The sequence below is a fragment of the Phaenicophaeus curvirostris genome, chromosome 4 (genome assembly GCF_032191515.1).
Source record: "Phaenicophaeus curvirostris isolate KB17595 chromosome 4, BPBGC_Pcur_1.0, whole genome shotgun sequence".
NCBI classification, from domain to species: domain Eukaryota; kingdom Metazoa; phylum Chordata; class Aves; order Cuculiformes; family Cuculidae; genus Phaenicophaeus; species Phaenicophaeus curvirostris.
Genome location: NC_091395.1, coordinates 53,827,317 through 53,853,679, shown reverse-complemented (window position 1 = coordinate 53,853,679; position 26,363 = coordinate 53,827,317). Strand labels below are relative to the sequence as shown.

The 26,363-nt window shown below is 35.7% G+C and overlaps 1 protein-coding gene across 1 annotated transcript in view; it reads right to left on the bottom strand.

Moving 5' to 3' along the window:
- The window catches only part of PDS5A (PDS5 cohesin associated factor A), an 80,650-nt gene that overhangs the window by 29,485 nt on the left and 24,802 nt on the right, over nt 1–26,363 (bottom strand). Inside the window, exons 3-12 of the mRNA XM_069856168.1 lie at nt 17,797–18,000; nt 17,310–17,396; nt 16,407–16,504; nt 15,780–15,906; nt 12,098–12,178; nt 10,624–10,764; nt 9,489–9,604; nt 8,602–8,696; nt 7,584–7,729; nt 1,371–1,522 (exon numbers count right to left, since the gene is read on the bottom strand). Of these exons, the coding sequence (XP_069712269.1) occupies nt 1,371–1,522; nt 7,584–7,729; nt 8,602–8,696; nt 9,489–9,604; nt 10,624–10,764; nt 12,098–12,178; nt 15,780–15,906; nt 16,407–16,504; nt 17,310–17,396; nt 17,797–18,000 (1,247 nt within the window). The remainder of the gene's footprint in view (nt 1–1,370; nt 1,523–7,583; nt 7,730–8,601; nt 8,697–9,488; nt 9,605–10,623; nt 10,765–12,097; nt 12,179–15,779; nt 15,907–16,406; nt 16,505–17,309; nt 17,397–17,796; nt 18,001–26,363) is intronic.

Here is a 26,363-nt window from a genome sequence, read left to right as displayed (position 1 = left end):
AAGATTAGCAAGAACTACTTCTTGAAAGCTTTTCCATGTTCTTTCACTCTCACCTCTAAGAGGGAGTAATTGCTTTATTTGTCACCATCCAAATTCTCCTTTTTCTTTAGGCTCTGAGAATCTCTTTGTTCACTCATACATAAGAGAAAGGTATACAGACAGTAAAAAGCTCAAATAAAGGAGAAAGAATGCAAGAATACAAAGGAGAAGAAAAGTAAAATTCTGAAGCATCCTCAAGGGAGCAGTTAAGATAAAACTAGTATTTGAAAAAAAAGCAAAACATCTGAAACTACTCATTATTCTAATATAGGAGCTAAAAATCAGCATTGAAAAGGTGGAGACAAAGCAACACCAAATACACAATGAAAGGAGCAGAAGCAAAACTAAATGAGAGCAAATCAAACCAGCAATTCTCCAATTATCTCTTTAAAAAACCCATAACCAAACAAAAACAAACCTCAAAACGTATTTAAGGTTTTACATTAAATACAAAACCTGAACTACAAAAAAATGACTGTACAGGTCAACTAATTATAGCCTCCCCCATGAAAGAACATTCAGGCATTAATTCAATTCATAGTAATGAGAGTTGTGCACAATGTTCAGCCATAAAATCTGACATATTTATGGACAAATATTTTGTGTATTTGTATTTACAAACATTTCTACCATGATTCCTAGCAAAGACTCTAGGAGTGTCTTGTACAAAGAGCATCAAAGGCAGCACAGGTAAATCACATGTTATTTCTGCTCCAAAAAAAAAATATCCAGCATTATGGAATGGCAAAGGAATAAGAGGGTGATCATGAATATGGATACAACCATCTCGAGGCACTCAGTTAATATTAAAGAAAATCTGGCTTTCCCCCTTTAAATGTACATTTTACTATACATTTTACTACTGATGACTCCAAGATCTAAATTACTTGGGGAACAGGATCTTCAGATCTCAGAAGACTCATCTATTCAACATACTAGGAGACTGGAGGCATAAGAGTTATTTTACTAACTTATGAACATTGCTCTAGACCATGGCTCTACAGATATACGTTCTAGAAAAGCTGTCAATGCAGATGGTGAGACTGTATCATGCCTTTCTTGGTCCGTTTTTTTTTCTAAGCAGTGGTTAGTTAATGCCAATTTGCTATCATTACAGATCTAGTTCCATCAGTAAATAGCATGAATGCATAAACAGATAATAAAACCATCCTGAATATCTTTATATGTCTTAATAATTCTTAATTAAACATATCGTACTTAAATTCACAAATACAGAATGTAATATAATAGTTTTCTCATAATAAGCACATATTTTCAGAGCATCTCTTATCACTATACAATGAAAATTAGGAAGGCTTAGGTTGACTCACTTGTCATCAATGCTATTTTGATAATATATGTGTAAAAGCTTATCCTTTATCCAGCTCACTTTCTCTGCAGCATCTTTTCCAGCCTCGGCATGAAGACAATACTTCTTGTATAGCTGTGCAAGACCCATCATTGCTTCTTTTCTTACTCGCCACTTAAGGAGGAAGAAATGAAAAATAGGTGGGAAATAGTTTTGGTAAACAAATATTCAACATATACGTAATACAGTAAAGATGCAGACATGTGAAAGACAAAACGGACAGCTTCTGAACTCCTACATTTAGACAATTCAGAAGCTGCAAAAATGCTGTTTAGAGCCTCTCAAAGAGAATTTGCAAAGCTTATCTAAAGAGTTTCCCCTATACTATGCAGATTAAGCATTGTCTGTACACAGGAATCCCATACTCCTCTGTCCAGAGCAAAAGAAATCCGGGAGTTAGTTTGTATAAAAAGCAGCTCAACTTATCTATTCAGAGACAGGCACCAATTAGAGGTGGCAGCCTTCTTTCTCCCCATAGCCTTACACTGTCAGAGCACACTTGTCTAAAATAGGAGATCCAGAGCTTAGGCCTATCTAAACCTGCTAAGGCTTTAACTCTAGCACCACTTTCCAGGACAGGGGGAGAGGCCGTTTGTGCTCAAGCCTTGAAGTAATTGCATAAATATCTAGGGATTCAGAAAAAAAAAAAAAAAAGCCAGACTACAACACCCACAGGTGGGGTTGCTAGGTTCCCATCTTTGCTTTGGTGGTCACTACTTTATCCCCTCTGCAAGCAGGAAACATACCATTATTAAACACTTTAACAGTCAAGATCTATAAACTCTCCTGTGTCTACTTGTGGAATGAATCACACCAGAACAAATTAAGGATTAATTTAGAGAGAAGAGTGTCTCCTACTGAATGATTTACATAGAAATACTCAGAAGAAACTTGTTTTCCCTCATCATTTAAAACAAATGCATGAAATTCAAAGTGAAAGAGAGGATTTCTTCCAGGACACACTAAATATCAATTTTGCCTTGAACTCCAAGGACAAACAATGCTCAAATAATATCACACAATCAAGCATAAATGTAGATACTGCCATTCACGCTGCAACTAACTTTTTCAGTCTTGTGAAACTGAGGGCTTGTTTTAATAACACTAAGTGAGATACTGCACATTTGACTTCTTAATAGTTTTACTGACTTTTTTTTTTTTTTTGAAGGGCAAAGAAAAGGAAAATCCTGAAGATAACATAGCTTATGTCAGCACAACAGTCTCAGATGCCGTGAGGTGTCGGAGTATGTTATATCAAGAAGACGGGAAAAAAAAATCATATTTTGTTACATATTTCTTAAACATTAAACACACAAGTAATAGGGCAAGACAGCAATGTCTTTGTCAGTATACAGTATAAAACTTTGTTTTCACAAAAGAGAAACATTTTAGATATAAACAGACGTTAGGGATTAACTTCCCTGCGGGAATTTATTCACAGTCATTTTGGCCTAAAGCACATTTTAAAGAAAATACAGGTCTGCAAGAGAAAATTTCAGGAAATTTTTAATATTTTTCTGCATTCAGATATACCTTTCAACTGCAAATGACAGCTTCATCAGTTCTGCTATATGAGACAGGAAGGACAGCAATACTGTTGTCAGTAGACAATGGAGATGGATTGCAAGAAATTACTCTAGAAAATTTAAGGCTAAAATGAAAGCAGATTTGAGGGGTTATACAGAAAGGAGATTTGGAGTGTGACTAAATTTCTGATTGTTGAAATTGCAGTAGAGAGTAGAAGGCTGCATGCAGATAGGGTGTTTCAGGCAGAAGATGAGAGGCAGCGAACAGAATCCCATAGAGAATGCCTTGAGACACCATAGAAGCAAGTCACTGAACAGGAGGTACAGATAGAAAAATTACTAAGGTGCTTCCAAGAACAAAAGCTCAAACATACAGTAGTTTATAAGATGAAGGCAAATGAAAATAAAGGGGAATGTAAGAATTGATTTCAAAGGGAGCAGATCAACAAACACAGCTAACAGAATTACTTAGTTTCTTTGGCCGATCAACATCATTAAACACCTGCATTGAAAACTACTGGGCAGAGTTAAAAAAAAACCCTATTATTGAAAGTTCAAGACAGCCCCTTACCTGCTGGAATAGCTAACCTATTCCTTCCATAGAGATAAGAATATTAAAAGCTTAAAATTTTTCTCCTTTATCCAGAAAAAGCTACAACTGGTTTTAGTACACAGGAGGAAGGAGGAGTTAAAACTAACACATGCAGAAGTGTGTAAACAAAAGCAGAAAATGAGAATCTGTTCCTTAGGCTCCTCATTCTATAGCTTTTTGCTTCAAGCTGATGATGCTAAAGTCCGTTCTCACAAACAGGCTAAATCTCTAGACCACAAATGCAGTTGGGAGAAATGGGAATAAAAGTCAGCTATCGAAACTCTCCTCTAACTTTTCAGATTCTTCAGGTTATTCCACTATAAAGGAAAAGTACCTCAATAATTTTTAGAAGCTTTAATTTTTTTTTTAGACAAAGTCCCCTGAAACTGATAATTCGGAAAAGTGAAGACACTGGGAAGACCCCAGAGGCAGTGCTCCACTGGAAAATTCCTCAGAACAATTTTTACCAAAGACTGGATTCCAGTTTTTGGGAAGCATCTGTTCCCAGAGTTCCCAAATGGACCAGTAAAAATAGATTTGAAAACTACAAATGGTAGTGGTTGGGTTTTTCTGTTGTTATTTTTTCATAGCTGTAATCATTGTGCAAATACCCATATAGATCGAATTAGCTAAGGATATCTTTCAAAAAACAAAGTAGTGTATTTTAGCCAAAACCTTTACCCTAAAAAAGTCATTAGGCTATGTTTACCAATACTGTGCCAACTAGAATATGGTCAGGAGAAAAAATGCTCACATAAATGCTGTAACAGTTAGTGTGATTTAAATGTAAAGTTTTCTCGATTCCATGTTGTTTCATACAGCGAAAAGGCAAAATCAAAACAACAGATCGATGTGTTTAAGCAATCAGCGTTTTACTTCAGCCCGCTGGAGAACTCTTCTTTTTACAGTAATATCTATATTCATTTGATAGCTGATTGCAGGCCTAAAAAGAATTAGAAAAATTCTTTAAAAAGAATTTAAAAAGTTAAACTGATGAATCATCACTTAGGAGTTTGCAGTAGATTTGTCCAATCGAAGCCTGACTACAAGGGTTAAATGCAGTCAGCAGAAGACAATCAAGTTCTTTAAAGCAGAAGAATAATTAAAATAGGCATAATGCACTGTCAGGAACTGAAAAAATCCTACATAGGCAATATAAAATCAGTTACATGGACATATCCATAGTCCTCACCCAGTCTGAAGAAAAAGCCTAAAAAATAATAATTTTTTTTAAAAAAGCTGAAAGTTTACAATTCCTTGGTATCCACTTCATAACACTAATTATATATGCAAAGACATGCTGTACTGTTAAGGTCTCCTTCATATGTCAAGTATTTGTTGTCATCATTTCTAGTCAATCACCAATTTTCATTTCTCCTTAGGATGTATTTTCATTAAAGCTCTCTCCAGAGATTTTTATAAGAGAAACATCATCTATAGTTGAAGTTATTCCTCACTCATGAATGCCTGAAGATGCACCTAACCTTGAAATGTAATATATCATCAAACCTATGACTGGTGTGAAATCACTGAGTCAAATACCTTGGGAATCTGGAGAAGTACTACACTGGGTTCAAGACTATATCAACAGAAAAAAAACTAGCTCTCTAGCAATGACTATTACAGCGGTACAAGAGACTGCCTCTTACTGATGGCAACATGCTAAAGGAACAGAGTAGAGATGCTATATAGAAGAAACAGTAACAATCATCCGTTCTGTAAATGGAAGTCCCAGTGGAAAGTGGTGGTTACGCTAAAAGTTTTTAAATCTCATAGATGACTTTTTGGACATGTTTGTTTAACGGCTGAAAAAGAATAGAGGTAGTCTTAATCACTCGTAAGAAACATGCAAGGTCAAGCTGCAGGTACAACTAACTTAAGAGCTGCTTTATAATAGTGAACATATTCAAAATCAGTATTCCTTTTTGTGCAAAGATTACATACTTTTCTCAAAATCAATTAGAGTAACATTCTCATTCAAAAAAGGAGACAAAAAAAGTCATTTTGAAGGAATTGAAGTAAATAGCTAGAATGACATATTACTGAAAGGATGCCTCCTATCAGAAAGGAACAACAAGAGAAAAAAAAAATCAACATGGTTACGCAAGCACAGTGAAGTCTGCTATTAAAACATCATCCTCTAAAGAGCATGAAGCCACATCTGAGAGAGTGCAAACAGGAAAGATTATATGCTCTGGCAAGTTGAAGGTAAATCCCTGATGAAGCACAGCAAAAGTTTCAGAACCAAATTACTAAAAGCATACTAATTAAATATTTCCACCAAAGCCTCCCGAAGCAGGAAGCCTTCCAGACCCTTTTGTAAGGCTGAAAGACAAACAAGATTTATTCCAGGAGAGAGGTCTGAAGAAGTTTGTTAACATGTCATTAGAAGGCATGTTAAAACAAATAATAAATGGAGCAATAACAAAATCATTAAGATCAGGAGGTATTTCATCCATGACTTCTTACAGGAATTTAGAAATGAGACACCAAATACTAACTGTCCTGTTATTGCAGTCTGTCAGTGAACAGAGTGAACATAACAAATGCGTAAGAACCTGAAGGGTACCTAGAGGAACAGAACATCCAATTTTGAATGGGCAGACATGTTGAAACAAAATAGTAACAATAACAACAAAGAGTATATACTGCTGAAAAATGAAGTTACGGGAATGAGTTATTTCACTTTACATAATGGGATGCTTTCTTTAGGAAAAAATAACTTTTAGTAGACCCACAAGTATATCAGTAAAACGCATTAGGATCCAAAAATCTTCCAAAGTCTCACACCAGAGGATTTTAAAATAAAAATCCTGTTGTGAATTAATTATTAATCAAAACATAGGAGACAACAGGTACAAATAAATGACTGGTTTTCACAATGATGGGAATGAAGCGAACCTACTGATGGAGTCAGAAGGAAATGTGCGACACACCTGACATGAAAAAGAATATTAGAAATGAACTGAACAGTGTGCATAAAATTTACTGAGGTAGTCAGATCTAACATAATTATGAAGAACTGCAGAAAAATGTCATGCTACTGAATCATTAAAATATGAAATGGAAGAAATTCAGATTAAGGCCAGGTTTTTCCATCCGCATTAACTCTGCATGTATGTTACTGGGCAACGTATAACCTAAAATTATTCAGGAAAGATAGTGAAGTCAACATGGATGTTTACCAAAATTGCCAGCTCAACACTCATAAATTGCACAAAAGACAAACACAGCATTAAAAGAATAAGGAAAAAAAAAATCAGCATACAGTATGTACACAATATGGTGCACACCTTGAATGCCACGGCCAAGTCTGGTCACCTTGGTTCCAACAGGATACAGAAAAAACAGACAAGAATGACCAGAATAATCAATTTGTGTGGAAGTTAACAGGTGATTCTTCAGCTTGGAAAGTAGAAGAGTGAAGAAGATATGGTGTACGTATATATTTATCAATCTTAAGTGGGCCAAAGGATATTTATTATTTTACATAATCCAAGAACTATGAGATAACCCAGTGAAATTATCAGACAAGTTAAAACACAAATAAGTGACGTTATTTTTATCACGCACGTACTGAATTTCAATTTACTGATAAAGGTGCCACGGATGCTTGTAAGGTACAAATAAGTTCAAGAGAGAATTTGGTAAGTTCATGAAATAAAGTCCCTTGAAAGCTATGATGAACATGATCAAGCTGATTTAAGAAATTCTTAAATCACAAATTGCTGGAGGCCAAAAGAGACCAGTAAGAGAATTAAACTGGGCTGCAGGGACCTTTGGCCAAAACATATGAGGCAATTCTTACGTTCTTACAACGTGACTGTGTTCCTCACAAATCAATGATCTTATTTCCTTGACACCACTCGATGGCTGCCTTCATAACATGGAATCTACTTGCAAGTGTTCCTGTAAGAAAAACCTTCTCTTCCCCACAGCATTCTAGTTGACAGTCAATTCTCAGATTCCCTATTTCTGTGGCTTTGGTTTTTTTGTTTGGCTTTAATGAAATTATATGAGAAGCAGATATTCCTGAAAATAAAATATTAACACTTACCCGTTTGTCTAGTGTTCTTTCCCTTACAAAGCCAAGCAGCTGGTCATTGACTAAAGAAAGATCTCTCTTGCCCGCAGTAATAATTGTAACAATAACATCATGTCGAATGGCTTCTTCTGGGTCATGTGATCTAACCTTCAAATATTCTGTTACAATCAGAAATAATGAAAAGCTTGGCTTTTTTATGTAGCTATGACCAATTCTGATTTATTAATAAAATTAAAACACTGAAATGCCTGTTGAATATCACAATCATATAATCCATTAAGCATATAACTGCCTACAGGAAATACCTGTTCCACCATTTCCTATGTTAAATATAAAACAATTATATAACTGTAAATATCAGAAGAATATAAACATAAATAGCTTTTACAATAACCTCATTTGCAACAGCAATGAAGTGAAATAAAGCTGATTGGAATACATCGAAAATAAACGGGTGGGTGTGCGAAGAAATAAAAAGAGCAGAAACTCTCATTCCCGAAGAGTTAAGAAGGTAAATGATAAATGAAAAATACTGACAATCGCTGTAGGTTAGCTTGCATCAAGAAAGAATGGCATTTTCAATTAAGCCACAGTTAAAATTATGCTGAAGTGAAGTGAAATAAGAAACTTCACAGTTCAGGTCAGCACAATGGCGTTTTCTAAGTTCAGCAGAAGAGAGCACTGGAGGACATGCTGACCATTTTTTAAAATAAACAAAGACATTGCACCAAGATTTACTTTGACTTGACAAAAGGTTCATTAGAATGTGAAATTACTTTAAAACTCATTCTGCAACAGGTAGCTTCTTGCAGACTCAGCCTGACCAAGTCCACACGATGTCACAAATTCCTGTTTCTAACAACTAGCACCTGCCTTAAGCAGAAAGCAATTATTCAGTAGTTAGCACTTCCATCCAGCAGCAAGCATTGGACTCTATGCATTTTAGAAATATACTGCTATGTACAGAAATAATTACATTCCTCCTTGCTCATTCCTTGAATTATTCTAAACCCCTGTATGAGCATCTCACCAGTGAGGTCTTTTGCTAAGTCTGGATGGTTCATTAAACAATGACTGGCGAATTTCACACTCTCTAATCTCACAGGGACATGGATATCATTGAACCTAGAGGAATAGAAGATGATGAATGTTAATTTTTAATTAGCTTTGCAAATTAAGATTACTCTCTATGTACTAACATGCGTTGACAGTATGTTCCATTAACTATTGGAACTCCTTTATATGGCAGTAAATAATACAATGTTTTGAATTTATCTCCATAATGCATCTTCTACAAATTTTTGTTATTTCCTGTGAAATTAAGTCAGAACTAAAATGAAAGGATGAATACGCTATATGCAGATGAAATGTTGACCCAATGGATTTGCCCATTGACTTTTGAATATAATATTCCAGACACTGTCAATCATGCGTGCACAAGTGTGTCTGTGTGTATACATGAAATTATAAAAATAGAGATTATTATCTAACACGTACCACTTGAAAGCATCTACTTTTTAAAAAACGATTCATTTCTGTATTTACTTAAAAGGGAGTATTTCTTTACTCGAAAAGGTAAATGCCAAATAAAACAGATATAGTTGCAGATATAGCTGAACAGTGTGAAATTTCAAACAGTGCTGGTATATCTATTGTGTAATTTCTGCTCTGTACATAATGTGCTATCTATCTCACCTATAATCCCATAGGTGACAGCAACATAGCAGCAGCCCTTCAGGTTTTTCATTCTAAAATATAGCTGTATACAATGCCCTGCTTCAAAGATTTAACAAACTAACTTGTTCAAATCTAAACAGACAGTTACATCCTCTAAAAACACTACAAATATCGTAATACTATCAGGAAATTCAGAACAAAAAGAATAAAAATTCAGAATTCTATCCCCATTTCTCTTACCGCCCAAGAAAGCACTGCCAAAGAGGGCGATTTTGTGTGGCCAGATCAGAATCTTTGGAGCCAAAGAGTTTAGCCAGAAGTCGAACAACAGCCAAACGTTCTTCTCCATCATTGCTCTAAAAATCAAAACACGGGAAAGGAACTCTAGATCATTATCCAGGATAATAATAATTTCTGGCTTCTTTTTCCTTCTGCTTTTGTAAGTTAAAATTAAATAGTGAGTTTGAAATAGTTTCTGATAATCCTCAGTCTCCCTAATTAGATTATTAGATGAATATGAGCAAAACTATATTAACACCTTTTATGTTAACATATTACAGTCACTGAATAGATGGTTGTGCTTTGAAAATTCATTCTCTTTCAGGAATAAAAACCCACACTCGGAAGTTTAAATAACATATATCCCTAACAATTTCAAAAGTGAATTAACTTATTTTAAGACATGCTTTAAAACTATTTTATGAGTGTGGAAAAGACATCAATTAAGATGTTAGAAATAGCTGTGCATCAATAAAAGACAGAAGTAATTTCACCAAATACCTGTATCTTGGTTACTTTTATTTGTTGCCACCATACTCGCCCCCAAATTATTTCTCCTGTCCACTTACAATCTTATGAAAGACAAGGAGTTTTTTAATTTAAAAAACCACCAAACCTCCAAATCAGCACAAATTAACTATTTCCAAGGGTTCAAAAGAAGTCAGCTGGCTCATTAGCTGATTATGACAAATCTGAGAAAATACTTGGAAATACTTCCTCTACTAATAAAACATTATTTCACAAAAGAAAATTCTGCAAAACTATACTGAAGTTGACAAACTTGCATTTCATAAGATAAGCCAACCATGGCCTAATTAATTTATAAATTTCAGGTGAAATCAAAAGATTAAGTAGATATAACTTTCGCATTAGATCATACGAATTTATCATTATGTTTTGTGTGCATAATACAGGTTTGCAGCACAGAGAGCACACAACCGTATACAACTTTCCAGTATCCTTTAATATTTAAATTATATTTAAAACAGTGATTAAGTTTTTGCCTCTCCAGTAGAACACTTACTAAATCTACAGGTCTACACTCTTAATAGCCACACACATTTTATTACTTGTCCATACCTACGTTGTAACTCACCTTCAGCTTGAATTCAAGCTGTGGCATGACAGACAGCAGTAAGTGAGGATCTATGGCAAAAAGCTCTTGTATCAAATCAAACACATGTTCTGATAAGTCACTTACTGAAGACTTTCCCAGTACTAGAACCTGGTTAAAAAACTAGAATACAAACAATATTATTTAGCATGTTTTCTTTCATTAATACAAACACCATTTAAAAATAAAGCAAATTACAAACGTAACATCCTTCATAGTTCAGTTCTATTACTTCCATCAGAATTGATTAATTTGTGGTAATTCTGTAATTTAAAATATCAGTAACTTTCTCCCCAGCACAATTAACAGGTAATAAAAGAACTGTTAATTTAAAATGCATATTCATCCAGTAAAAGTTGAGGAAAAAAAAAAAATCTTATTTTTATCATTTAAAACCAATCTAAAAGATCACCAAAAGCTGAAAAAAGAAGCTTCTCTACTTTTAATCCATTTTGAAAAATGTCAGATTACTTTATGATATGTCTTGTGATGTCTGATGGTAATGCATCAAGGTTGTTAGCAATCTAACAGAAAAAAACCAAAGTAGTCTAAAACACAAGTGATTTCTTTTGGATTTGTGAAATTTTAATATGCTTGATATACTTCCTATTAGATATGGTGGGTTAATATTAATATTATTTGAGCAGTGCAAATGCTACAAAGCTATTACACTCTTGGATAAGACAGTAAGAAGACTTAATATTCATCAACTCAAAGGTCACTCTGTGCTATCCTGTTTCCAGCTATGACTAATTATAAAAACTTAAAGAAACCGGGGAGTTGGGAAGTGGTACTTGTTAGCGAGACTCCTTAAGCTTTTAAATATTTACTGATTAACCTTTTATGAATTTACCTAATTCCCTTTTTTAAACACTCTGACTTTTAAGAATTCTATTGGCTTGAGCACCAAAGAAAGGCAACAGAATGGGCCACACGACATCCCCCACAGGACCATATTAAAATAGCTAGAGCATGCAACACTGACATTCAACCAAAGGAATTACAGTAGAAGGAAGCCTTGTAAAAAACTTTAGTCTTTATGACTAAAAGAAGTTTAGGATGGAAAAAGTAACTAGTAAAGAGCTAGCAGCTTGAAATGCTTCATCCTATAGTTGGTATGAAACAAGGCTCTCTGGTTGCTGGACATAAGAAGTTCTAACAATTCCTTTTGTTGCAACAGGATTTTTTGGCGGTCACCTTTTTTCACAGCCCAGATACAGGCTTAACTTTAGACTGAGATGGGTAAAAATTTCCTTTTCATTTATTTGAAATCCCTCACAAGTTTCTTTAATAACTAAGCTAATAGCATCCTATTTAGAAAACGGTATTCCTGTCATTGCATTACAAAGTATGACTTTTATAAACAATATTTTTAATCAAACAAATATCCAAGAATCAAGACAGAAACAAAAACACTTGTTTCTTGTAGGTAACATGGATTAATTAATTTACATACATTGGCAATACAGGGTTCAATGGTCTGGACGGTCCTTTTCAATAGGACTTTCGCAAGATCAAATGCTTGTTTATTAAGGTTCTGAAATAAAGAAAAATAATAACAATTTATAGAGACACACTATTTCAGATTACTTTAATTTTCTCTCCCAAGCTTAAAAGGCTGACTTTAGAAGGACATGTTTTAGCACCAATCTATTTGTTTTCAAAGCTATCTAAGTTCAGTTATGTTAATTCCACAACTACAGAATAAGAAAAATCTTAAAACTAGCTTTTCACAAACTTAAAAGACACCTAACCCAAACCCATCACTTCTTCCACATTAATTTTGTCACTCCATTTGTTACTTTTAGTGTTGTATTCATATCTATAAAAAGTTTTCATGAACAATCAAATTAAAATTTTTGAAGAAACATTACCACATCTCTGTAATAAACATGTACCAACTTTTGCCACTGAAAACTAGCACATGTAACTACTATTTAAATGTCGGTTTGTTTCTCCCCCTCACATACTCATGAAAGGTACACTCCATAGGAAGTTCAGCCCTATCTAGAGGGTAAAACTGCCCTGACTTCTCCATGGAATCTGCTGTACGCTCCAACACAGCCCACAGAACGCACCTTTGTCTGAGCAGAGTTAACTGCAAACTTTCCAAGTAAATGCTTGATTGCAACATAACAAAACTGCAAACTTTCCAAGTAAATGCTTGATTGCAACATAACAAACCTGAACATTGTTTTTATTACTCCCAAGCAAGAAAAAGAATGTGGCTGCACATTTGAAAAAGGTGACTGTCCAAATCTGCACAATATCCAATATGCAATATCTCATCTCATCTAGGGATTAATGCAGCTGGGGGTGGGGTGAGAAGGGGTTGGGGGAAAGAAGATGGATTAGCTGGTTGCCCTGAAAATTACAAATGACTGCAGACAAAATGCAGGTAAAGCCAAAGGATGACTGATTCTTGGAAAGGCAGTATTTGGGAAGTCTGCACGGAGAATGACTCCCACATGTTCTTTTACCTGATGAGATGACAAACCCAAAGACAGTTCATCAACTGATAGTAAAACAAAACAAGCAGCCAAAGGCTCAAACAAGTATCTCCTCAGTCACCACAGCACTAAACTGATGTCTCATTACAGAAGACAGACAGATAGGTATAAACTCTTCTCAAATTCAGAACGAAACAGATTCTCTCTAAACCAGACCATGATTAAAATCTTGTTGGCAGGTATGTCTGTATTCAACTAAACCACTGCCAATCTCATAGAGAAAATATATTGTATTTGGATCTTCCATACACTTCCAAAGATTTCTTGCAATGAAGCTGTGTTGGGTTTTTTCCCCCCTAGACAGACTCACCGGAGCTAAAAAAAAAAACCAAGACAAGCCAAACAAAAACTGAAGCAACACCCAAGTAGCTCCCATCTACTCCCTCAAGCCAAACACCAAGGCAGCCTAGAAAATAATTATACTTATATAATAAATATTAATACCAAATAAAAAATAGTAAGTCCGTTAGGAAAAAAAAACACCGTTGAAGGTCTGGATTGGCCATGCTGTAGAGGATGTAGAAGAAAATATTGATCCTAAATATATTAAATACATATTTTTAAGGAATAACCTTGATAGTGAGTGTAAAAAAATATTCACTAAATAGCACTGGGTTCCAAATTAATAAAAAGAAAAATGTGTTGATGTCCTAGGTGGTCTAAGCAAAATGTGATATATCATATGCCTATGAAAACCTGGAATAATGGAGGTACAAATGAATATAATTTAGATGCTGAGGTAGACTCTACTTCATGTCTAGTCATTGGTTTATTTCTCTTTTTTTTATAACAGTATTGTCCTCAACAATGTAAGAGAGTTTAAAATAAAGCCACCCCAAAACTCCCAAAAGAAATAGAGCACGTTATTCAAAACACGTATTTCAGCTCCTTTACACAGGCGAGCTTCCATTAAGAATAATGGTCTAGTCACACCGATATTTTCATTATGTCATAGCAGAGAATGACTAGTATTCAATTGCTTTTCACAGACATAAAAGTATTGCTATTATACGTTCTCTACAAGAAAATAGAGCTATGGTGCTTCTGATTTTCATACCTAAGGACAAACAATTAATATAATCAACAGAATTTCCTAGGGGATCTGTTCAAGAAAGGAGAACATAATTACTGCAGTCAAACTCTGTCAGGCAGAGCAGACAAAGAACTTTCTGGGATTGGCGTTTTTTTGTGTTTGTTTTTTTTTTAAGCTACCATGGAACTACATTTAAACTACCTTTTTCCATTGTTAGGAATTACTTCTTGTTAGTTTTAATAAGACATCATCTCACTGCTGTCGATAAAAACAAGTTGGTAGAATGATATTCCCATCTCATGGTCACACCAGAAGGAATGCAAACTGACCTCAGATGGCAGACACTTTTATCCACCCATTGCTGAGATTTCACAAGCACATGATGATGCCCGCTGCTTAGTCAGTTCTGTGCTACACATTTCCATTAATTCTCCCTCTTCAGGTAACCAAATTAATAATTCCTGCTTTTATGTGCTAACTTAACTTATGTAGTCATGGATGGAGCTGCCTTAATTTTGTCATTATTTTAAATTAATAAATGAACAAACGGAAACACATACTTGGTAATCAGAGTACAGTTCACTTGCTGTAGCTCATAACTGAAATTTACTGTTCTCCACAGAATTTTCAGTAAGAAGCACAATTATTTTAACAGAGTAATTTTCCTGGTCAAGGCAAGGCAACACCAAGTGTGTCAGTCTCCCTGATTTCACGGTTAAGGGAACTGTGTCTATTCTCCTTTCAACTTTATTTTGCCAGTAAGGTAAGGGTACTTCAAACCTCAACTACAAACCCAATGATCAAGCAAATCACACAACAAAACTGGGACAGGATCAATGACAGCTCACGAAGCTGACTGTAGAGGAGGAGTGTCCGAAAAACATGCCCAAGCAGCTGTGTAGAAGGCTAAGACAACATCTGCATGGCAGCAGCAATCAGCAAGGAACTGCTCACATCAGATTCCTCTAGGAAAATATGTCACTTATAAGTGAATTAAAGGGAAGCTGAACTCTCCACCAGCAGAAAGATTATGGAGCTCAAAAGAATAAGAAGCATTAAAACCAACCAACCAACTAACAACAAGTTGTTACACTTCAGGTAATAATGAGGTTTTATTAAAAGAAAAGTTTAAGGGGGAAAGATGGGGGCAGGAGGGTACACACACCAATTAGGGAGATGGAGAGGAGTATGACTGGCAAGTTGAGGCAAGCAGCAAATCACCAGAGAAGTCTTGAGGAAGTCTTTTCCCCACCCCCTTTCTTTCTGGGTTTTTTTTAGCAAAAATAGTACTTCACATCTTTTCAATTAAAAAACCCCACCATCCTTAAGATATGATATTTTCCTTTTACATTCGCTTGAAAATACTTTATTTCTGTTTCAGTACAGAGTTCCTAAGGTGGCAAATCAACAGAATCTCTTGATACTGAATAACCTAGACACAGCTAATGAACGGTACCAAGTAATACTCAAAGGAAATTTTCAATCCTGTGTTACAAGGCTGGGGGGGAAGCAGTTGTGATGACTAAATAACAACCAAAAGGCAATAAAAATTACTGTTATAATGGTATAACACTATAATATTTAACTCTGCAGACCTTGTGTGCAGGAATGAGGTTAATCAAAATGGAGTCCAGCAGCTCCTGAGTTACTCCATCGCCTTCCATGATGATAGAACTCATCAAATCCAGCATATGCATTTGTACCTTCTGGTTGTGGCTATTACTAAAATGATAAAGAATATTATTAATAATAAGTTTTCAGATTCTGACAAATACTAACAGTACTGTTAAGAAGCAATGTCAAACACTACCCATCTTGCCCTCCCTTATACTGGCCACACCTCAAAACACAGAAATCTTATGTGCCTTTCCTCTCTCATAGAAAGCTTAAAAAAAAAACCTAGAACACTCTAGCTTTGCTTTAAGGAGAAGAAAAAAAGAAGAAAATAGCAACCATGGAAATACAAATGTAGACAAGTGAGTCAAAATGAAGCATATAGTTGTAAAGTGGACAAGAAATTCTACAATATGTCTAGTTTTAGACACATCCGCCGCCATACTGTTAGTAAATCGCACTCATTTGCTTTCCCTGTATCTACTCATTCGGAAGAATAGACTTTTTCTATTCAGATATATTCAGTTGTAGGTTATGCAAAGATTCAGTCTACCCCCAAAACTGATGATATTTTGACAGTTTAATATAATTGAAGCAATTCAACTTACTTGATAACTGAAAAAAGAGTCCTAAAAAGCTGAATAAAAATTTCATTGCAATCTTCCAACTCAAAGCAGATGTTGTAAGATTTAACCCAAGCTAAATTCTAAAACAAAAACAGGATATTTAGGATATTACAACTTCACATTTGGTCACAAATATAATCATGTCAGTTACATTTTCTCTATTTAAGGAAATACCTTATACACTAGATTGCAAACCCTTTCGGGAAAAAGACTGGATATTTGCTTTGCATATAAAGAGGTCTTAACAAAAAGGGGCTTTGCAACATACATTCAAAAAAAAAATCCCTAAATATAGAACAATCCAATTTCTTATGAATAAAGGTAGATTGCCGTAAATTGTTAATATGAGTCCATATTTCTAGATTTTTTCCTTCATGCTACACAACAACACAGTTTTAAACATCAATAAAAGATTTACAAACAAGACACTGTTTCTAAATGCATGCTGATAAAAATCCCATATTTCTTGTCAAAAGTAGGCTTTTCTAATATTTTTAAACCAGAATCTTATATACCTTCTCCGATTATCAGTGTAAGTAGATTTGCATTTTCAATCAGCATTTGAATTTCTCTCTTGGTGAGGTAATACCCCCTTAAGTGTGTATGATATGAAGAACAATGTACAGAATTGTAAGACAAAGACTAAATATTAATGAATACTTATTGTTTTAGTATGTCCTCAGCTACAGGCTGCATGAACTTATTAAGCAGAAACAGAATCATAACTCCTAAGAGAAGCAATTTATTGAATTTTAATGAATCTGGTGCAATTCAGAGAATAGAAGAAATTTTCCTGGCATATTGGACTATCTGGAGAAAACTGATTACATTTGTTAGGGTTAAAGAGCAAGTACTATCTACTGAAAGTTACAATTATTGCATTACCTCTAACAAGTAAAAGTATCTGTTAAATTGAGGGCTCTTTGTGTCCTCCAAGCCTTTAAGTTGTCTTGTAATAAACAAGAATATGTCCTGTCAAAAAACAATAAAGTGTTTACAAGCTTGAATCAGCAGAGAGTAGAAGTACAACCCTTTCGTAGTGATAACTACCCATATTTACAAACACATGATACTAGAACATTAAATTGTCTTTTCTAGACACTGACAGAAACCTGCCACCAACACAGATACTGGTTATCTGGCGTTCCTTTCCACATTTCTGGCCCTTAAAGTGCCATACTGACTCGCAGGACTAAAGCAACATCTCTTTAATAAAACTGAACAGCAGTGTAAATCTGAGTGGGAAAATAAAAAATGACTTAGCTTTTTTTGTTCAGTTTTGGGGGTTTTTTTTGAGGAGTAGAGTTTAGTTTTTTCCCCAGGTAAGATAATGGGGAAGTAAGAAAGCCTTTATTTTATAAAGCATTTTTACCTTAAGCTTGTCATGGGAAGTATATGGAGCTTCAGGAGCATATATACGAAAGATATCAGCCAAGCAACATGCTACAAGGAGGCGCACATCTTTATTGGGATTCCTGAGGAAGAATTCAGATGCAAGGTGCAAGGCTAATGGGAGATACTGCTGCTTCTCATCCTCCGAGTCCTGGTCCATATCCATGAAGGTTTTTACCACCATCTAAAAAACACAGAAAAAAACCCCAAGTGAGTGCTTTCTGCTTTTATTCCTAATTACTAAACAACACTTTCTAAAAGAATACAATGCTATCAATCTGTGTTTCACTTCATAATCACAGTACTACTACAATATTTTTGCTAGGACAAACATCAGAAAAAGAGAAATGTTAATCTGATACTTAAAGGCTTACTGGATTTGTATTTTGCATTAAGACACTGAAAAATGCTTTGCAGCTCTTTTGATGTGCAGAACGGAAACTGCTGCACAAGCATGAAGTTGGAGAAGGCAGTATCTCTTTCTCAAAGAAGTCCCAGACCACTTCAAAGTGAGGACTTGCCTCAGTATGGACAGCAAGAAGGGCTGCAAGCCATTTGACCTAACGTAAAGGCCATGGTATATCGCAGCTGCTGTAACAGCCATGCCAAGACTTGAGAGGAGCCTGAGAGGCCAGTTTCATGCTCTGCCTGCAGCAAAGCACAGAGCTGAAGAAATACTTTACATACGTGCAATCCTTTTAACTGGTTTAAACAAACGAGATACCAGCAAAGAATGTAGTCCCTCATGTAAAATATGTCTAACACTGCAGATCTGTTCTTTCTGCATACTCAAAATTGCTTCTATAGCTTTATGTATATAATGAAAACAATCAACTATTTGGTTTCCTTGTTCCTTCTTTTACGGAACCCAGTCTTAAACACAGTAGATCTTATAAATAAAACCAAATGTTTGACAGCAACCTTTCCCACATCACATTTCTTAAAACTCCACCGCAGTTTCTGTAAATGTACAAGTGCATTCCTTCATGAAGCAACTTCTAGTAAAGCAAAAAAAAAAAAAAATCAAGAAAAAAGCACAGAGAAAAATACCTCACAAATCACAAAAGAGGAGACATTTACAGCCATAGCCCATAAAAATCAAAAATCTACCTGCACTGGCCTGTTTCCCTGAAAATATTTGTAAGCCCTATTTTGAAGTACTAGCTGAAAGGAAAAAAATCATCCTTTTACTGACAGTACAGGTCTGTCAATGTCACATAGTACCTGCCCTCCCAAGACACCAGAATTTTAAAAAAGAGATAAAACTCTTCAAAACCTACTAGTTTGTTTCAACAGACAATGTTGTGGGTTTTTTTGTAAAATAAAAACCAACCAAACAAAAATCAACATGATGTAAAACCAAAAAAACCACACTGCACTCTCTCTGCCAGCAGGACAAGGACTAGCCCTGACTTGCAATATGGGATTCAGATAACTATTACTGAAGGCTTTACGAACAGGTTAGAAAGGACTATAAGATCTGTGGATCCTGTCCTGAAGCCTGATAACTGTATCTGTACCAGACAAACTTGTCCCACTAAAGTTCCTTCCAGTTTTTTTACTAATTATGTAGACGACCTATGCAAGAGATCTTTTGATCTTTCTCATAAGCCCTATCTCCTTTCTCCCTATGCGTATCGTAAGCTTCAGAACCAGAATACCCTCCTAGATTAAGATCTCTCTTCAGGTTCTCATATTCATAGGACAACATGCACAAATCTTGCGCATAACCCTTCTCTGATAAGTCAAAACCAGACATGGCAAGGCACCACGGTGCTGTGAAAATTCACACAATTTCCCCCTTCAGTAACAAAATGTTAATATATTCTGGTATTAAAGCAATTAAACTTGTCTTTGGCACTGTCTTGCCTGTTTGAAAACACATCAGCCTTATGCATTTTCCTATGCCACTCTCCTATTCAGAGGGAACTACCAGCAAATATCCATAAAACCTCATTCTATTTCCCTGCAAAGCACTCCTTGCTATTTCTTTCCTGTTACACTTGGCCAGTAATTGGGCCATTGGCAATCTGCAACTGCTATTTAACAAACTGATCTGTTTCCTTCATTGTGTCTTTATAGTCCCATATCTGCTTGTATTTGTGTGTTGTCTTTTGTTTTATAATAAAATCCTCAGGGCATGATGTTATGTTTATGGCACGCACAAAAAATGAACAGAATACTATCTTGGTCTTCATCTAGGATCCCAGATACCAAAGCAATACAAATAATGAATAATATGAATGGGGTATACAAATTATATAATACAACACAATAATTAAAGTAATATATAAAAAAACTACAGAGGGCTACACCAGGGTAAAAGCATGATGTAAATTCTTGCTAGTGGCAGGACACATACAAGACTAGGGAAAAAAGCAAATTAATAATGACTTGCATTTAAGTACAGTCCATAAATTCATTGGACCGTCATCATAGTTCAACAAAACAATCCTGTACATTTATTGAATATCTGTAATCAACTATACCTAAAATCCTAAAGCATGGAAGTAGTCTCTACAGACAAGCAATTACTGGCACAGATTAAAGTATTACATAACAGAATAATTTCAAAATGCCTGCTAATCTACATATGCGATTGATTGTTAAAACAGAAGAAGAGGAAAAAAGCAGCCCAGATATTAAGTATAATATATGCTTGGCTCTTCACACTAGCCAGAATGCCAATAACTGGATGAGAATTCCACCAGTTACAGGACTGGTATGCCTGCCCCTCAAGCACAACTGAAAAATCAGTTGTCAAGCAACAATCAAGAGAGCAACTTAAGTCTTTAAAAGTACAAGATACCCTATGCTTGATAAAATCACTTATTTGTAACAGAACTGCACATCCTCAAGTACAACACACTGATCAACAACTCTCCACTATTTCCGGGGGTGCATCTGTCTCTCTATAGCGATCCTGCCTCGTTTCCTCTGAAGCAGGAATTCCCTTCCCCTCCTCCCTGGTATTGCACCTAAGGTAAAGTCTTGGGCTGGGACTAAAGCTCACAAATAGAACCTTAGTACAAAGAAACAAAATGACAACATGCTGCAAGTTCTTTTCTGTGTAAAGGTCTAACACAAAAAAGCTACTTCTGATCAGCTAGGACTGGTATTACATGGGATACATAGAATCAACAGAAATATTAACATGTAGAGAGGATATTATCCACTCCTTCCCAAAAATCTTCCTTAAACTGTATTGTAGTCGAAGTTCCCACTCTCTGTACACTTTCTATAACTCCATTACATTTTCTGTTACAAATTAAGGGTTTTCTTAGAGGAATATAACAATAATAACAATAATAACAATAACAACAGAAGTATGCAAGTTGCATGTTGCCTAATAAATATTGATAGCATCTATGGAGAAGTTATAACATCTTCTGAAGAACTGCTCATAATTGGTTCAGAAAGACTTCCATAGTTAATTTTTTTAGCCGTATCACTGCAATACCAGTATCATGACACCTAGAAACTGATCGCTTAAAAGAATCTGCTAAAAAAAAAATGAAAATCCAAAATAAACTCTACATATACTAAAGGTACAAATAATTATAAGTCTTAAATTCTCTTTAAACCCAAACTGGAAACCACTCGTATAAGTAGTGATATACATGAGTGTAACACTGAGGGAATATGACAAAGTAAGTAAGCCCCTACAAATTCAAGGCAGTGTTTAATATTTCATTGAACCAGAGGGAAGAAAAAAAATACAACGGCAGAGGAGATGTGAATCGCTACTGACAGAGAGATTTTAGCACAATACATTTTTCCAAGAATCTAAACATCAAATTACGAAAATCTAATGAACTAAAGTTATTAAGGTATGCTATTAAAGCAAATCGCATTCATCCTAATTGTTCCATCCTAACTGCCCTTGTTCTAATTGAAAAAAAAAAAGCCCCAAACAAACAAAACCCCAGTTTTGTTTTAAGGTTTTCACTTTAGGTCTAAAGGAAGTCTCAATTTCCCAAAGTTTTGATTCAACCATTACACAAATACTTCTCTAGCAGAATGAAGTAATTACTTTAGGGTTAAGTATTATTTATTATCACACTAAACCAGCTTTTATTCCAGGGAAAAGTGATTTAAAAGTTACAGGATCTCACTACTTCTTCAAGTCACAGTACTGTTGTCTAACTGAAGTCTTGCTGTACAGTCAAAGCAGCCCAAGCTAAAGCAGTAATAGTTATTTATAGAAAACCCTACAGTAGCTTCCACCACAGAAAATTCTAACTGTATGCTGTGCAAAAAGGAGACAGAATAGTATTATTTAACTTCTCTAAACAATTAAGCACTTGATTTAAACACCAACTGCTAGCAAGTGTCAACAAAACACATTTACAATTAAATTCATTCTGCATTGGTTTCAATTTAATGAATCTCCATTAAGTTATTGCACTTTAGTTACCTTGCAAAAATAAATGTGTTAAAACTATTCTAGAAATTTTCATTACTGCCAATTTTACTGCAGTATCTTTAAATTCTAATTATCAGACCATGACTCCACTCTTCCAGGCTCTGCAATCATTTAAGTGAAATACTTCTATTATAATATTGCAGGTGGTACAGAAATGCATATGCCTTCATTCAACCTATTGTGAGCAAAAGTTAAAATTAGACTGCTAAGTCACTCTAAGCACCTTATGAACATACAAAAACTAAAACAATTCAAAGCTTCCAGGGAGGTGTTCATCTGACTACAAACAAACATGCACTGTGCCAGCCAGTCACTCTGGGCTAGTATTTGACCCACTGGGAGAGAAACACACAGATCATGACTGAATTCAAGCATAGATGTCTGTGATGACACCCACAGATGTCAGCTCAGTTTTGCCCTGGAATTCTCTGTACTGACTATGAAACCAGCTCCGTGTGACCTGATGCCTGAAACAATGCAAGATGAACTCTACCTGCAGCTGCTTCTGAGAGTGTCAACCTTTCAGCTGCATTGAAACATACACTAGAGGTTGCCAAAGAGTTCTTTGCAGTCTACCCGCAACTCATAAGCAGTTTACATGTGGCCTGTTTTCAAAGACACTAGATCAGCATAGTAGCCTGCCCTTACGTGACTCAGCTACATGCGGCTCTTGTGCAAGACCTGTGCCTCAGACAGGAATACTGACCCTGGTTGTTCAGATCCTAGATTGTGTTTACTGAGTGTGTAGATTCAGGTGCATGTTTTGGTGGACTGTGAAGGTCAGCTACTGCTGAAACATAATGATGATTCTACTATTACAGGGAGGAGAGCTACAGAAACATGAAGAGAGAATAAGGTCCAGTAGTGCAGATAGACTCAAACCAGCGCTTGCCAAGAGGAAGAAGCAGGCAGATGTAGGAAAGCCTTGCCGCAGATGGCAGGACAAAGACAAACCTCCGAGCTAGTCACAGCATGGGGAAGGCATGTGCAGGTTACACTTGCTTTTCTATTCTTTCAACAGCTTGTTCATAGCAAAACTTAATCACTTTTGGCTTGAAAAAAGGCTGGGGAAAGATACTAAATATTTAAAAATTCACCTTGCAATCACTGAAAGAAGGAATTTAACAACTGAGAGAATCTGATACTGTTTACTGTTACAGGAGTAACATTAGAACATAACATTCAGTATTACGATTAAGTACAAAAGATATTTGGAAGTAAAACTTCCCCAAATTGATGTGAGGCCAGCTGATTCTTTCAAAGCTTGGACAGCTCAGGGAAAGATGCCACAAGAAGGCTGAAACCACAGTACACCTAAATGCTGCTACTTTAAATTCTGCCATCACAGTGGTTTTGCTTTTTTTTTTCCCCTCTCATATGGTTTAAGCAGTTATTATGGGTGACTCTGGCCATTAGCTATTAACAATAGATCCTGTTCTTTGACTAAGACCTAATTGTAAAACACAGCAAAATCCACAGATGTGTATCTAGAAAAAAAATACTTCTAAATGCTGCAGACTGAGGCTGAGATGTCTCGGTCTCACTTGGATATTATCAGCTGGAACCACCAAACAAACACGGAAAAACGGAAATTACTGTGTGGATAGAAATAAAAATAAAAGATCTCAAAATATTCAAATCACGAGGACCAGATGATTGTTATTTCAGAGTCTTTACATATCTGACAAAAGAAATCACAAACCTCAGCATCACAGGTTTTGTCTGCTTTTCTTAAAGAACACAAACAAACCAACCCCCTGAAAATAACACAACAAGCTGCCTCCACAAACTAATATCCAAACAAGAATAATACCAACTGGCCAGAAATTAACAACTGTTAACCTAATAAACAAGAAGGAAGATCCTGCTCTCGCATGCAACAGGCTGACATCAACAGAACTTATTAATACGAACCCAATTTGGAAAGGCTAAATAAACACAGAGGTTAAGAAAAACAGGGTAACACATAAAAGGGGAGTTACTTGGCTAACCTGATTAACTTCCTTTGACAAGATAATCAACTCTCCAGATAAGGAAGAAAATGACAGGCAATTTGTCTGAGTGTCAAGAACAGCACCACACCGAGCCACATGGAAACTAAGGATGCTGAAGCTGAGCCCAACATTGCCTCTTTAGCCCCCTCCTAAAGTGTTAAGATGAGCGGACCTTTTGGACCTGAATGAATTTATTGGTAGAGAATGGTGTTAAGATTGACCATACTTGCTATTTCCATAAACAACTGCAGTACAAGAAGTAGGAATGGAGAATAATCACAACAGTTCGGGACTGGCAGTAGAGGACAGGATATTCTACAAGAATAGCAAGTACCAAAAATTAACAATTACTAAATAGTTATATGCTTAGTACTTAAAATTGAGAACCTGTGCTATTAAGAGCTTATCAGCTGGTAACAACAGGAGAAGAGAAAGATGGACATTTATTAAGCAACTGTTAAGAGATTATAAGCCAATAACAGGCTATGTGCATAAAAACAATGAAAAAAAGCAATTGCAGGATATGACAGAAGTAATTCCAGTCAAGGAAAGGAAAAAATAGCAATACAACTCATGAAGTACTAAAAATACTAAATGCTGATTTGAAATGCATCACTGAGGTCTGATTACCCTCACTGATTAAAAAGAAGAATTCAAAATGGAAAGGTACAGAAGGTCGCTACCAAAGAAGTCTCAAATGCCTTTTCTATAAGGTGACGTTTTAAGACTGTGGTTCACTTCATCTACCAAAACAACATCCAATGGTCTCTCTTTTAATATGCCTTAAATACAGGAGTACCATCTATACACTGGATAAAGACTGCAAGTAGAAGTGGGTAGAAATGGGCCAGCAGCACCTCCAGCTTGAAAACTGGGACTCCTTTCTAGCTGCAGAAGCATATAGTCTGGAGCTCCATCTTCTTCTAGGGTTCCACTTCATGGCACATAATTGCTTTTCAGGGTCGACATTTATCAGAGTCATAGCTAGATAGAAGTAGATGCATAAATTAAGCAAGTGGCATATGTGAATCATAGAAACAATGAACTGGAAAGGAGCTGATGTGAAGTTTTGCTGTTGTCACTAGTAAAACAAAAACTATCAATTCCTCCCCAGTACTGTGAGTAACTCCGGAAAAATAAACTTTATCATTCAACTTCTACTACAAATTCCCTGTCTAATCTATACTCTCTGACAGGACACTTAATTGGCTCCAAATAATGCAGGTAAAAAAAAAGCTGAACAAAAGATTACATAAAGTATATTGTACACTCCTTGGAGCAAAGACTATTTGCTTCCTTCTTTTATACCCTGCTCACTAACTGAAGCCAATGACCAGGATTTCTAGATGTGACTGTGCCTCCAGATGTATCATAAGAGATATAAAGCTTATGCAGGAACAGCAAGGGTAACCTGTGCAGTAACGTCCCTGTGACTAGGCGAACAGTTTAACTGGCTATCCTTCCCCTGGGGCTAACATATACCAGGCTTCTCTTGGGAGGTTTGGTCAACTGCCAGATCACAAGCAAAGAAGCCTCAGACTTGCAGTTTAACAGCATCTTCACACCAGTAAAAAGAGTATATTCTGTTTTATTTTACTTACATCATACATATATTTTCCACGAGCCCAGATGTTAATTTAATCTGACACACAAAAAAAGCAGAGATGACTACTACTTAGAATAAAAGCAGCATACTGAGCAGTTCATGAATTATTTCAGGTAGCTTTCTTGATACATGAGTTTTTAAGTAACTACATAATGAATATAAACATCACACAAATACAGCATCATAATCAAAACAGGACAAGTGATTGCTACCAGTTTGGGAGAGAGGTTTTACAATTACTTGCATGTTGTATCCCCATAATGAACACCCAGCAGAATTCCAGTTCTGTCATAAATCTAGAAGATTCCTCAAGTAACGTAAATGCAACAGATTGGGGGGAAGGGAGGAGGCAAACAAAATAAAAAAATCAGATGCCTTAATCTAAAACATCTTTCACAGCACAAATTAGAACATGCTATTTAAATAGCAGTGGCATATTTTGCCCTGCAAAATTAGTCATCCAATGTTGACAACTTGATGAAAATAACCTGTATAGACTGCTGCTAGGAAAGTTTGCAAAA